The sequence below is a fragment of the Phalaenopsis equestris genome, unplaced genomic scaffold (genome assembly GCF_001263595.1).
Source record: "Phalaenopsis equestris unplaced genomic scaffold, ASM126359v1 Scaffold000789, whole genome shotgun sequence".
Classification (NCBI taxonomy): Eukaryota; Viridiplantae; Streptophyta; class Magnoliopsida; order Asparagales; family Orchidaceae; genus Phalaenopsis; species Phalaenopsis equestris.
This window is the reverse complement of record NW_018165229.1, coordinates 89,799-103,614: the sequence shown is the minus strand read 5'-3', so window position 1 is coordinate 103,614 and position 13,816 is coordinate 89,799. Positions and strand designations below refer to the sequence as shown.

The 13,816-nt window shown below is 36.2% G+C and overlaps 1 protein-coding gene across 1 annotated transcript in view; it reads left to right on the top strand.

Annotated features, from left to right (window-relative positions):
- The window catches only part of LOC110031222 (shaggy-related protein kinase epsilon-like), a 50,400-nt gene that overhangs the window by 18,987 nt on the left and 17,597 nt on the right, over positions 1 to 13,816 (top strand). The window contains exons 2-8 of the mRNA XM_020734315.1: positions 6,132 to 6,392; positions 6,488 to 6,580; positions 6,927 to 6,986; positions 7,077 to 7,349; positions 7,450 to 7,524; positions 12,825 to 12,881; positions 12,990 to 13,130. Of these exons, the coding sequence (XP_020589974.1) occupies positions 6,132 to 6,392; positions 6,488 to 6,580; positions 6,927 to 6,986; positions 7,077 to 7,349; positions 7,450 to 7,524; positions 12,825 to 12,881; positions 12,990 to 13,130 (960 nt within the window). The remainder of the gene's footprint in view (positions 1 to 6,131; positions 6,393 to 6,487; positions 6,581 to 6,926; positions 6,987 to 7,076; positions 7,350 to 7,449; positions 7,525 to 12,824; positions 12,882 to 12,989; positions 13,131 to 13,816) is intronic.

Sequence of the window (13,816 nt, the reverse complement as noted above, 5' to 3'; positions counted from 1 at the left end):
GCTACAAAGATTTATAATTAATTAAAAGTATTAATTAAGAAAATAGAATAAAAAATATTAAATTAGATTCAAATAATGTTTTAATATAAACAATAATTTTTAAATCTTGCAACAATCTTAACGTCTTATGGCTACGTGATTCGAGCTGTCAAAACGACTCTTTGTTCGTGAACGGCTCGGGTTCGGCTCATTAAAAAAAAGAGTCAAAAATGAGTCAAACACAAACACATTTTTTTTGAGCTCGAAATATAAATGAGCCGAACACGAGCTGAGGGTTTGCTCGCTCGTGTTCGGCTCGTTTACACCCGTATCTGTCTAGATATATCTACTGACGACTCCTAATGCATATGCAATATCTGACCTGGTATAAATTTTCACATATACCAAACTTCCAACTGTTGAAGCATACGTTGTTCTTTCCATCTATGCTTGCTTTGCTTCACAGTTTGACGATAGCTCTTTAAATAGTTTGAAGTGACTACCTAAGGGAGTGTTAACTGGTTTCACTTTACTCATGTCGAATCTCTGTAGGATCTTCTCAACATACTCTGCCTGAGACAACTTCGGTATTTCTGCACTCATGTTCCTGCTGCTTCTCATTCTAAGGATCTTTCTGGTTGAACCTAAATCCTTCATCTCGAACTCACTTGATAACTGTCTTTTCAAGGCCCTGATTTTTTCCATATCCGCTCCTACAATTAGCATGTCATCAACATACAAAAGAAGTAAATATAACAATCACTAAAGGGTTTGATGAAGTAACAGTGGTTTTCCTATCACTTCAAGTACTCATTATCTGATATGAACCTGTCAAACCTCATGTACCATTGTCTCGGGGTCTGCTTCAAGCCATAAAGTCTCTTCTTTAATCTGTAGATCAAACCTTCTTTGCTTGAAACCTTGTAACCTTGTGGTTGCACCATGTATAGCTCTTCCTTCAGATCTTCATGTAAGAAGGCTGTTTTTACATTCATGCGCTCTAGATGTAGATCTTCCATTGCTACCAGACTCAGCACAACCCTGATAGTAATCATTTTCACCACTTGGGAGAAGATCTCTGTATAATCCATTTATTCCCACTGCTGAAAATCCTTCACAATAAGCCTTGCCTTGTAGCGCTTGCTACCATCTGACTCCTCTTTCGCCTTGTAGACCCATTTTTTGTGCAGTGTTCTTTTGTCATTTGGTAGTACCGTCAAATCTCAAGTCTGATTTGACTCCAAGGATTGCATTTCTTAATTCATGGTGAGCTCCCACTCCCTTGAATCTTCAACTTGAGTGATCTCTTCAAAGCACTCTGGCTCATCACTGTAAGTTAGTAACAAATAGTGAAAAGGAGAGTACCTGTGTATGGTCATAATACTTTGCTGGATCTTCTGATTTCTGTAACATGTGAGTGAGGAACTTCCAGGTGCTCATTCTGTTTGATCACCTCTTCTTTCTTCATCTTCCTGATCACGAATGTCATCTATCTCCACATATCTGTATTCTTCAAAAATAGATGACGGACTATCCCGAGTTCTTACCCCGTCCTTGTATATCTCTATTTCCTTAAAAGTGATGTCCTTGCTCTTGATTAATTTTTGATTCTCATAATCCCAAAACTTGTACCCAAATTTATTTGACTCATATCCAATGAATGTGCGCTTGACTGATTTTGAGTTAAGCTTGCTTCTGGTCTCTGCATCAACATGTGCTTATGTAGAACACCCAAATAGTCTTAAACGAGATAGACATACCTTTTTATCACTCCAGACTTCTTCAGGTAAGCCTTTCTCCAAAGGTACTAATGGACTACAGTTAATCAGATAAACTGCAGTGTTTACTATTTCATCCTAAAACTGTTTTGGCAAGCCTGCATGTAGTCTCATGCTCCTAGCACACTCCGTGATTGTTCTGTTCATGCGCTCAACAATTCTGCTGCGGTGTCCTTGGGATAATGAACTCATGCTTGACCTTCTCTGTTGCACAGAAATTTCTGAACTTTTGATCACAATACTCACCCCTATTATCTGATCTGAGATACTTCAGCTTCAAGTCTGTTTCATTTTCTATCATATACTTCCACTTCTTAAAAACTTTAAATACATCAGTTTTGTGCTTTAAGAAATAAATCCATATCTTTCTCGTGTGATCATCAATGAACGTGACAAAATAGCAAGAGCCTCCAATGGATTGAACTGGAGTAGGGCCCCATACATCAATATGCACTAACTCTAGTTTTTTTGACTTCACTAATGACTCGCTCTTAGAGAAAAAATATTCTTCTGCTTGTCATATATGCAATCTTCACAGAATTCAGATTAGTTAATTTTAAACCCTAAATTTTATTCTTTGAAAGTAGGGATTTCATACTTTTCCACTCATATGGCTAAGCCTACGATGCCATAGACTTGCAGCTACCTTAGTTCCAGCCACATCAATGAAATCAGTCATTTCATTGATCAAATAAAAGATGTCTTCAATGTTGCCTTGAGCCATCACTAATACCCCCCGATCACTTTCCACAAATCACCTGTGAAAGCTATCAAGAGACTTTGTCAGCTGGCTCACAGAGATAAGATTTTTCTTCAAACTTGGAACATGTTTAACTTTAGTAAGCTTCCAGGCCGTTCCATTTTATAACTTGATATCAACGTCACCCTTTCCTACTATACCACAAACCTTGTTATCTCCCAAATAAACGTTCTCTAGATCAATTTGAATTTAGTTTTTAAATACTTCTTTATTAGGGTGAACATGAAAAGAGGCACCTAAATCTACTACCCAGGAGTCAGTACTGATTAGGAATAACCCCAGGGAGTCACTTTGGATTTCACCAGTGGAGACATTAGTAGAGTAACTACTTTTTTGTTCTTCACCACCAACTTTCCTTGAGTTTTGCAATCCTTCTTGAAATGCCCCTTCTTATCGCAGTTCCAGCATTCTCTTCTGCTAAACTTGGGCTTTCATTTCTTGGACTTGGATCTGCCTCTGCCTGTATTCTTTCCCAGATTCCTTTCTCTGTTATCAACATTCAATGCAAAACCTAAAGATCCACCATTCACTGTTCTTTTTATGCAAATTTCAACATTAAACTTGCGATGTCATCGAAATTCAACTTCGAAGTCCTGAAGAATTACTCACCGTCGTTACCAAATCATCTCAGTTGTCTGACAATAAAGACCTCATCATCAAATTTGATCCCACAGAATATAACTGACTCGTCACAGTGTTGAAGTTATGGAGATGCTCTGTTATTGAACTGCCGTCTATTTTCTTTATATTAAATAATTTCTTCATCAGAAAAAACTTATTGGAACCAAAAAGCTTTCCGTACATCTTGAAAAGTGCTACCTTGAGGTCCACGGTAGTGTTCTCATTCACAGTGTTGAACACAACAAATGAGGAAAGTGTTAATCTGATCAAACTTAGTATCATTCAATCCAACACTTCCTATTCCTCCATAGGTATAGATTCAGACTTCTTTGTAATTCCTTGTAGTGGTAAGTATATCTTTTTATGATACAACAAATCCTTCACTTGCATCTTCCAGAAAGCGAAGTTCGTCCCATTAAACTTTTCCTCTTTGAACCTTGCTTCTTTTGTCATTGCTCTCATTTGAACCAAACCGTGCTCTGATACCGGTTTGTTAGGAAATTTCAAACAAAACAATTCCCAATTTCAACGCGGAATAACGGGATTGCACAAGATTTGAAAAACCCGGAACAAAACTAATAGAAAGTACAATCAAAGCAATCAAAAAAGCACACGAGAATTTTATGTGGAAAAACCCAAGAACGGGAAAATACCACGGAGCCATACCACCAGAAATTCTACTATGAAATTCAGAAATTTTTTACAGAAGACTCACACTAGTTTTCTTTCTACACACAAGAAAACTTACAGGACTCGCGCTCCACAATCTTCCATCTCCAATCCGATGCAAAAATCATGTCAAATCACTGAAATCCACCTCTTTGACACTTCTCACCTTCGCCAATATGCTCGTTGAAGAGTCCAAAGGAAGATACACCAAGTCTTAACAAAACCTGGTCGAATTCGGGATTAAAAACTGAAATCTCGTGCAAACTGCCCCTGATGCATGTGCGCTCAGAGTTGGCACATATGCACCAAGCTTTTTGTCGTGCGCACGATGTTGGACGCATATGCGCCAATAGTGCGCCAATCTCTCTGTCTCAGAGTAGCGCTCACTTATAAGTGGGCGCATACGCGCCAACCCTTTTGGTAATCAACAACAATGCGCCCACAAACCGACGCATATGCGTTGGTGCTTTGTCCGTCATAGTTAGTCTTCACACATATAACACTAATTTGAAAATTGTATTTGGTACTTTATGTGGAAGAAAATTTTCCAATGAGTTCCAAGTCCTTTTAGAGAAGAAGGAGATCACTCTTGAGTGGTTATTCTTCAGTGTGGACTAATTTGCTATAGAATTCATCCCAGACTTAATTCTTACTTACTTTTTTTTTTAAATACTTTAGATGCTTTTTTATCAGATACTCTCGGAGGAGTAAGAAGGCTTTTCGTGAAGATACCTATCCACGTATAGTTTCAATTATGATTGTGCCAAAATAGGATGAATACCTATTATATCAAGATATGCTTTGGAATGTCAGTGCCAACAAAATTGACTTACTGGGAGATTACAACATTTCTACCACCTTTAACATATGCCTCATGCTATACGATGAGGAGATAGAAGCTTCGACCGATGAGGTCGAATCTTACTCAACCTCGGGAGATTGAAGTGGGAGATTACTACTGTACTATAACAACTACAGTACCGCGGAAATAGTTATTGCCGGAGAGGCGCCAAAATAATCCCGTTTCAGTTATGCTGATACAATAGCAACTTGAAATTTCCCTACTTATTTCCTAAAATGCTTTCATATGTTAAAGCCTCATTGGACTTGGATTGGCTGGACTTTGCAAAATATAATAGGCACCTAAACTGTTCATTGCTTGGTAATAATTTACACTTTAGTGTCCTAGGTGTAATTAGAACCTTTCATGGTGTACTTTTTCATCCAGTAGACAAATAGAAAAAAAAGCTGTGGCATTAAAATAGGAGATTCTAAGGGGAAAAATAATGATAACATTTTGATTCATTGACTAATGGCTGCAAGTTCATAAATGGGTGATTATTAATGACAAAACTTACCGTAGGAAATTTTGTTTATCTGATCTAATAAAGCTGGTGGGAGCAGTGACTAATCAGTAAAGATGCATGCCATTTGTCTTCTCTGTGTTCGTAGACTTCTTAGGCTCCATCTATTGAGCTTCCTTTTTAGTATTATACTGAATAGTATTTGAGGGAACTATATAAGTGCCCGTTAGTCCACATATTTTTTACATCTTTTCTGTTTATTGAAACTAATACAAGAGTTTCATCAAACAGAAACAATGAATTTTTGAATATTAAATGAATAGAATATTTTCTGGAAATCCTCATTACTCCTGCTTATATCAATGATTGACTGTTTTTTTTAATCTCCTTTATCATACAGTTTATTTGAAAATGAAAATCATTTTTACAATAAAAAGGTACATCTAAGTCCACATATAGTTGGTTGCTATGTATAATTGTAAACATAAAAACAAGTGAAGTATGAGCAGACTAAACATCTAGCAGACACAGCATCATCTTAATGCTACCTAAATATTTTGTTTAGCAGATAACTTATCTTTTTGAATCCTGAAACTGTGAAAGTTTTCCATCCTTTGATATGAAGATAACTTGAACAATTCCATTAATTTATTTATGTATGAGACTTTAATACTCTTGCTTTTTACTATAGAACTTGTCATGTTTCATTGCTATAGATGCTTACCTGCTGGCATTTTATTAATTTGAGGGTATAATTTGCTCCTGTTTTAAGCTTCTCACACTCTGCCATGGTAGAAAGTTCACCATTTGTGCCCCCTAATGCAGAAAGTGGGCAAACCAATTTTAGGTTTTTAATGACCCCTTTTCTAATTGAATTTATGACGTTTCATGTATCTTTGCTTGGAGAGTCTTTTAATTATTACCATCAAGTCATGTTAAAATTTTTTGCTTGATACATTTATGTTTGCATGTACATTTCTGGGGCTTTTTAATTTGTTCTGAAGGCTCAATTGATTGCAGGGTGGAGAGTCTGGCTTCAGAAAGGAAAAGGCGGAGCAAGATGTAATCGGAGGGGATTTATCTTCAGAATTTGACATGGAAGTAGATAAAGATGAAAACACTGAACCAGAGCTTCGAACAGCCTCAACTCATTTGGATGCTTCGGCAAGCACATCTTCTACCAACCCTATGTCGAAGCCTCAAGAAGCAGATTTCCATCAAGTTCCTGCAGAAATGCTTGAGATAACCATGCAAGATGACAATGCAGAGAACAATGTCAAGGTCATTCTTGATATGTTTCCTATTCTACTATGATGTATTCTATTAACTTTGTGATGCAATTCTGAACCTTAATTTACCAAAGATTTCCTGTTTAGGATGCTGAGACCAAGTTGGCTAAAGGAAAATTAACCGAGACTGGTCAGATAATCACAACAACAATTGGTGGTAGGAATGGACAGCCAAAGCAGGTGAAATCTTTTTCTTTTAATAATATTAGTAGTGTTATCTCAATAATTTAATGATATGCTGAATGCACTTTAACTGAAAATTACCTCTTTTTAAGATAGCTATGTATCTAAGATGCTTTACCTCACAATAAATGTTCATTTTTCTTTTTCTGGGCACAGGGATTTGCCTAAATTTCAAGTGTTCCTTTTCTTTAAGAATCTTAAATTTGGTCACATAATTCTCTATAGAAACATTTGCTTTATGGCTTTCTAAAACTTATATTTCATAGCTTTAGTTGTTATCTTGTCCGTGGCATATAAAACTTGAGCAGTTTCTGATTTCATGTGTTTACCAATGGAATGCCAGACAATCTCATACATGGCGGAACGCATTGTTGGCACTGGTTCATTTGGCGTTGTTTTCCAGGTTCTTAGCATTCTTCTATGTATGGAGGTTTCTAACTCATTCTTTCGTAATTTGTTTAGTTGTCTTCCTGACAATTAAGGCTTTGTTCAGGCTAAATGTCTGGAAACAGGGGAATCAGTTGCTATTAAGAAAGTATTGCAGGATAAGAGATATAAGAACAGGGAACTCCAAATTATGCAGATGCTGAACCATCCAAATGTGGTGAAGTTAAAGCATCACTTCTTTTCAACAACCGAAAGGGATGAGCTATACCTGAACCTTGTACTTGAATTTGTCCCTGAGACTGTTTATCGTGCTTCAAAGTATTTTGCCAGGATGAAACAGCACATGCCTCTCATTTATGTGCAACTTTACACATACCAGGTGATTGTGTAACTGGTTGACTTCCTATAAAAATATTTCGTGGATTTCTATCTCTAACTGTTCATGCTTTCTATGAGTTAAAGTGTCATTTTTTTGGTAGATATGTCGGGCTCTTTCGTATATTCATCGCGTTGTGGGCGTGTGCCATCGGGACATTAAGCCTCAAAATCTTTTGGTAAACATTTACTTTATTTTATTTCATTGCATAACTGCAGGCTGCTTCTTGCAGTGTTTATGTTGATCTCTATTTTCATTTACTTTAATTATAAAGTAAGAAGGATTTTAATTACTTTCACTGCAGCTTGCTAATTAAGGCAACTAATATTGATTGTGGAAAGCTGAACTATGTAACAAAATTATATTATGTTTTCGAAATCTATTTTTTCTTTGTACGCCTAAAGAGCTCAAGTCAACAACTGGTGCACTGTATGCGCCTGACGTCATGCAGTTTTGTTAATAAATAATTCTGTCTTGCAATGCTTTTTTAAAAGTTTGTTATTTTTTTATCATAATTTGAAACTTCTACAACATAGATCTTTCTAGATAAGTGTGAACTGTGAATTTGTGCTCTATAAAAATTTGTTTTTACTGATTTACCTTTCAGAGTAGCCGTGCTGTCTTTTTTTTTTAAAGTCTGCCTGCAATTTTTTTTTTCTATAAAAGAATTCCCTCAGTGTTTTCTCTGTACTTGTGATTTTACTACAAAATTTTTTCGTGGTATATGAAGATAGATAGAAGTCATTTGTAACTTTTTTTTTAGCAAGTAAAAGTATTATCCACACATTTAGCGGTACTATTGACATATCTTATTAAATTTTATTTTTGGAGGAGCGATTGAACTAGAAGACTATCATAAACAAATTACTATGTTAAATCCAAAATACGAAACAATGTTTTCCATCTCGAGTTCGATGTAGTTTGCAACACCATTTATTGTATTATTTAGAAGATTATATCTTAAAATAATACTACGACCATTTGTATGTGGCATGGCCAATTTAGTCCCATAGTGTCATATTTCTCTCAATTTTAGTCTTTAAATTATGCAAAATTGATTTAACGAGCTGATTTCTGTTGCACAAATTTTTTTTATAGACAATTGATCTCATTTTTGTACTTCAGTTATAAAAAATTAATCTTATTTTATTACTTGAATCAATTTTCTATATTTGAGGGACTAAATTGAATAAATGTAATATTTGGGATTAACTTGGCTATACATGATTAGTGGAGGGAATTTTTTAAATTTAATTTTTAAATACTTTGATACTGAAGTTAACTCAAACCATAACAGGAAAACACACAATATTACTAAAAACAAATAAACAATTACAATCAACACACTTGAAAGAGAAAATACAATAACACGACACAAGCTGGTACTCAGGTGGCTTTAGGAAAACAACAAGACAAAGGGGTTTTTGGGTGGTCGTAGCAGTATATGATGGTTGGACTTCGGTGACAGTGACATTGGTTGGTTGAAATTGCTAGGGTAGCAAAGCGGAGGAGAACGCAATGACGATGGCTAGAACTGCTAAAAACAACAACCAAAATGTTGTTTTGGGTTGCTGTAGCAATGGACAACGGTCGTAAGCCGATGTTGGGAGGATGCAGAAGGAGATATATAAAATATACACCACTTGGAGGCTAAGATATAGCCGAATAACCTAGGATACAACCCTCTGAGGGAATAAGATACGTCGTCGGTTGTCCTGATACAAAATACCATAAAACTGACTTCCAAACCTTAATACAACACATAGATATAGGAAATGACAAGAAAGAATGAAGGATAATAGGAAAAAAATGTAAGAAAGGAATACAAGTTTATTTTGGCACGTCTCCTGCATAAAAATTCTCCGTGGTACTGTAGTAGTTATAGTACCACAATATTTTATTGCGGTAAGCTCTGTGTCAATCTTCTGAGGGACCTAATCCGTAAAGCTTCTATCTTCTCATTATATGGAGTTTGGTCGGCCGTTTTGAAGGTGGCATAAACCTCGCATCTCTCGGTAAGTCAATCCTATTGTCGTTGGCATTTCAAAGCACATCTTGATAGAATAAGTATCCATCATATTTTGGTACAATCATAACTGGGACTGAACGTGAATGTGTATCCTCACGAAGTAAGCCCGAGATATCAAATCTGTAATTTGCTTCTTCCATTCTTTGTACTCATATGAGTGTATCTGATAAACAAGTATGTAAGGAGGAATCGACTCTAGGATGAAATCTATGGCAGGTTGGACCACACTGAAGTATAATCACTCAAGAGACTTCTATGAAAGGAATTGGATCCCACTGTAGGATGTTCCTTCCAATAAAACTTCTAAGGCAATTTTCAAAACTGGTTCATCCATTCAGCTTGATCACCTGTCATTGGGTATATTGTTGAACTGAATTTAATATCCTAATGACTCCTTTTGGGCTTTCAAAAGTGGCACAAGAGAGTCTCATGGTGGACATACTTGACCTCTTTCAGCAAAGGCAACTCGGGAAATAGCCTGTACTCATGGCTCTTTTGGACATCCAATACTAGCTTTGTTGATGCTCCTCTCAACGTTTGCAAAATGATAACTCGAGAACCACAATATCATATTCTGTATGAATGCCCATTACATCAGACTTTCTACCTTTTAGAATGGCTACTGTAAACTCAGCTGGAGTCTTTCTTCTGGCTGCGTCTCTTTCTTGTCAGATGGAAGTTGGAAAGCTTCCCTGAAATCTTCATCTTCTCCTGGATCACTGTTTATCTCTTCAACAGCTCCCTAACCAGTGAAAGGAATCATTCTCTTAGTTTTGAAATCTGATTCGGTATGCCAAATCCATGGCATTTGAAACATTAATTGGCTGGAATGGATTTGGGACTACAGATTAGTTCCACATGTCCTCCACTCTGACCTAATGCCTCCTCAGGCGGGGTAGGCTTGGATGTTTCCTTAATTGTACTTTGATCGTAAGATACCGGGGGTGATCCTTATCTGTAAGATATGGGGGTTGCCCCGGTGATGTGATCTATCTACTTTTGAAGCTGGGTTTGAACATCCCGTCTATAGTGAGCTGATTGGTACCGATGTTGCATCTCTTATTTCATTTTGGACCAAATAGTGTTCTTGTCTTCTCCTTAATGCTGGTATACGCACTTCAAAAATTTTCACCAAAATAGTGCACTATTCTTTAACTTGCTGACAGTTTGTTTCACCATTCATTCCAATGGGATGTCCTATTAGTAAAAAAATACATTCCAAGGTCCAGAGTCACATGATGAGCTCATTCGGATTCATGTGATCTTCTAAATTTGATAAATCCACCTTTACTTTAAAATTCTTACTTCTCAAATATTTCAGATAATATTTTCGAGGTAGAGGTCCTTCATTTTTGGAATCTATGTGGTGGAAGTGATTCGTTCCATTCCTTTGATCTAACAAGTTATTGTTGTGGCTATGGGTGACCCATCTAGATTGCCTCCTCTTGAAGATGACAAACCTTTGTTGTAAGTGACGAATTTTCCACTGCATGGTCTTTTTAGAAATCCCCCAGAGACCTCTTTGTGAATTTCTCATGTACGACATCACATTATTTTCCCTTGATCAGGCTTCCGACGATTATCTCCTTGTTGGCATGGCTAGGTTTTGGGAGTGGGTAGGTGGAATGGGGTGTATAAGGGTGATGTAGGGTGACATAAAATTTTTGGCGGAGATAGGGTTGGGTTTTAGTAGATGCTTGAAACTCTATGATAGGACTAGGGTTATGCTTATTTTGATACTAAATGATACCAGAGTTAACTCAAACTACAACAAGTAAACAATAATACTACTTAAAGCGAAATATTATAACACGACACAAACGAACACCACTAAAGGTGTGTCCCAAGGGTGGTAAAGGTCTGCTAAGTGGACCGTAATGATTAGGGGGTGTGGCGGTAGTAAAAGAATGCTAATGGTAGTGAGGGGGAGGTGCGAAAATGCAAGGATATCAAGTATGGTTATTGTCTTGGATGGTGGCAGCGAGGATTTGGGGTGAGTAGCGGTGGAACTACAGAACAAAGGCGTTCCCTGGCTGTCTTGGGCAGCAGTGACACTGTGGGAGGGCTAGAACAACAAGATCAAGGGGCAATTTGGGTGACGACAATGTTGGAAGGAAGAGGGAGGCGGCTGGGAGGCTGGAGGCAATATTACAGTTGTAACTGTTACTTTGTGGTGTCTTTTGATGGTAAAATCACGCGGATAGATGACTCAAGCCCGTTCTTACTGGCATGCAGTTGTTCTGATTTTAAATATAGGAATATACTTGATATGATATTCACTCTTTGTGAGTAGTAAGTCAGAAATTTGTCATAAGAATCACTTAATATGATTCAATCATAAAACCACTAAATACATAGAAAACTATCTTTCTAGAAAATACAAAAATTTGAACGTAACCGTAATGCAATGAACAAGTAAATTGGAACAAATCAATGAGAAAATCAAATCATGAAAAATCAGCATGCAATTGTAACTTTTGAATTCAATTAAAATTTTAAATTGCAATTTTATCAAATTTGAACGAAATTAAGAACTTAGCATATTAATCAAAAAATTTTGATAAAGAACAGACTTCAACTAAGCAAAAAAATAAAAAATAAATAAATAATTTTGCATGCTAGTACAAGGTGATGCTGACATCATATTTGAAATGATCACATATCCAATCTTTACGCAAAATTAAAACTGGATGAAGAAATTTTATTGAGCCAAAGTTTGCTATCACATATCTCAAATATCGTATATTAATTTCTCAATCTTTTCTAAACAGATTACCAACCATCCAAAATCACAAAAATCTTGTGCGGCACTTCAAGCTAAATTTTGCTATAGGAATGGAACACCGGGGTTGTAGGAACTGTTATAGGAACCAAAAGTTGCAAGTCAAAATAGGAGGGCTCTAGTACTTCGGAAGGAGAGTTCTTAAGCAGAGTTTTCATCATCATCATTTGCTGTAGCTCAACTATTTAAAGTGTCGGTTAATGAATCTTTATTTTTCATTCATTATCGCTTATCATTGCATGAGATTGTTAAATTTATTCTTCTCAATTTTTTTATTACTTCTGCCAATATTTCTTAGGGTTATCACTAATCTTTTTAATCCTTCAATATTAAATTGATCTATTTACTTACTGGGCATCAACCTAACATCAAACCCCATTATTTTTCATCAGGTATTAATACTGTCAATGGCGGTTCTGTAAAGGAAAGTTAAACTTGGTTAAATTCTGTATAAAATTATGAATTTTCTGTGGATTTGTGGTATCATGATCCTTTCTTGTTTAAAGAGGGAAATTGCGTTTTATTTCATGGAATTTCCTTGAAAAAATGAATCGCCTATATCTGGATTGTTTATGTAGTAACTTGGAATTTCTATTATGTTTTGAAATTTTTTACACCGTTGACAAACTTGTGCTTTAGTATGGACCCTAATACCCTCATTTTGCAGGTTCATCCCGAGACTTACCAATTAAAAATTTGTGATTTTGGCAGTGCCAAGATGTTGGTATGTCAAATGCTTGCATTCCCGTTGGTTTTATGGTTTGTCATATATTTAGCATTTATTTTTGTTATCCAAATTATATGATTTTTCTCAATTTTTACTATGAATCAGGTTCCAGGGGAGCCTAATATATCTTATATTTGCTCGAGATACTATAGAGCCCCAGAATTAATTTTTGGGGCCATAGAATATACAACAGCAATTGATATGTGGTCAGTAGGTTGCGTTCTTGCTGAACTTCTCTTAGGACAGGTGATTATTCTTATGCAAGCAATAATTATTAAACATATTTTATATCATGTCTGCATATTGAGGATTATCATGCCGGATTTTAAAAATCTTGCGTTCTATTCAATTGACCTGGCGTGTCCCTTTAGATAATGCCTATGCTTTAATGCCATAGTAGTGTATTTTTGTCTCGACATATTTGTGTATTGTACTCTTCTTTATCCATGGCATGTTACATTTTAATTGATTTATAGTATTTTGTTTAGATTTGGTGTTGCAGGAGCAGCACTGGTTCCGTGATGCCGCAATCCCATGATCGCCACATACACGGGGTTGTGGATCTAGGCAGAATCACATCCCGTTTGAAACCAAGATGGGGATATCCTGCTTTTTTGTTGTGGCCAGCCCCTGTGGGCCCCTTTTAATTATTATTTTAATAAGAATTATGATTTTAATTTATGTCTTAAACTCTTAGTAGAAATATGTAGTTTAAGAGCTAATTTTAGGGAAATCTGTGTTTGGTTTTTTTTGAGACTTCTCTCTTCATTTCTTCGATTAGGAGTGTTGGAGCCTATTTTTTTGAAGTGGTGAATTTGTATCTTGAAGGGAACAGATGGTGGATCCTCCCAATCATTGTTACCTCACTGTTTCATTGTTTTGCCCTGCTGTTTTCTGATCATAAAACAACTGAACCGGGTTGGTTGAAATTG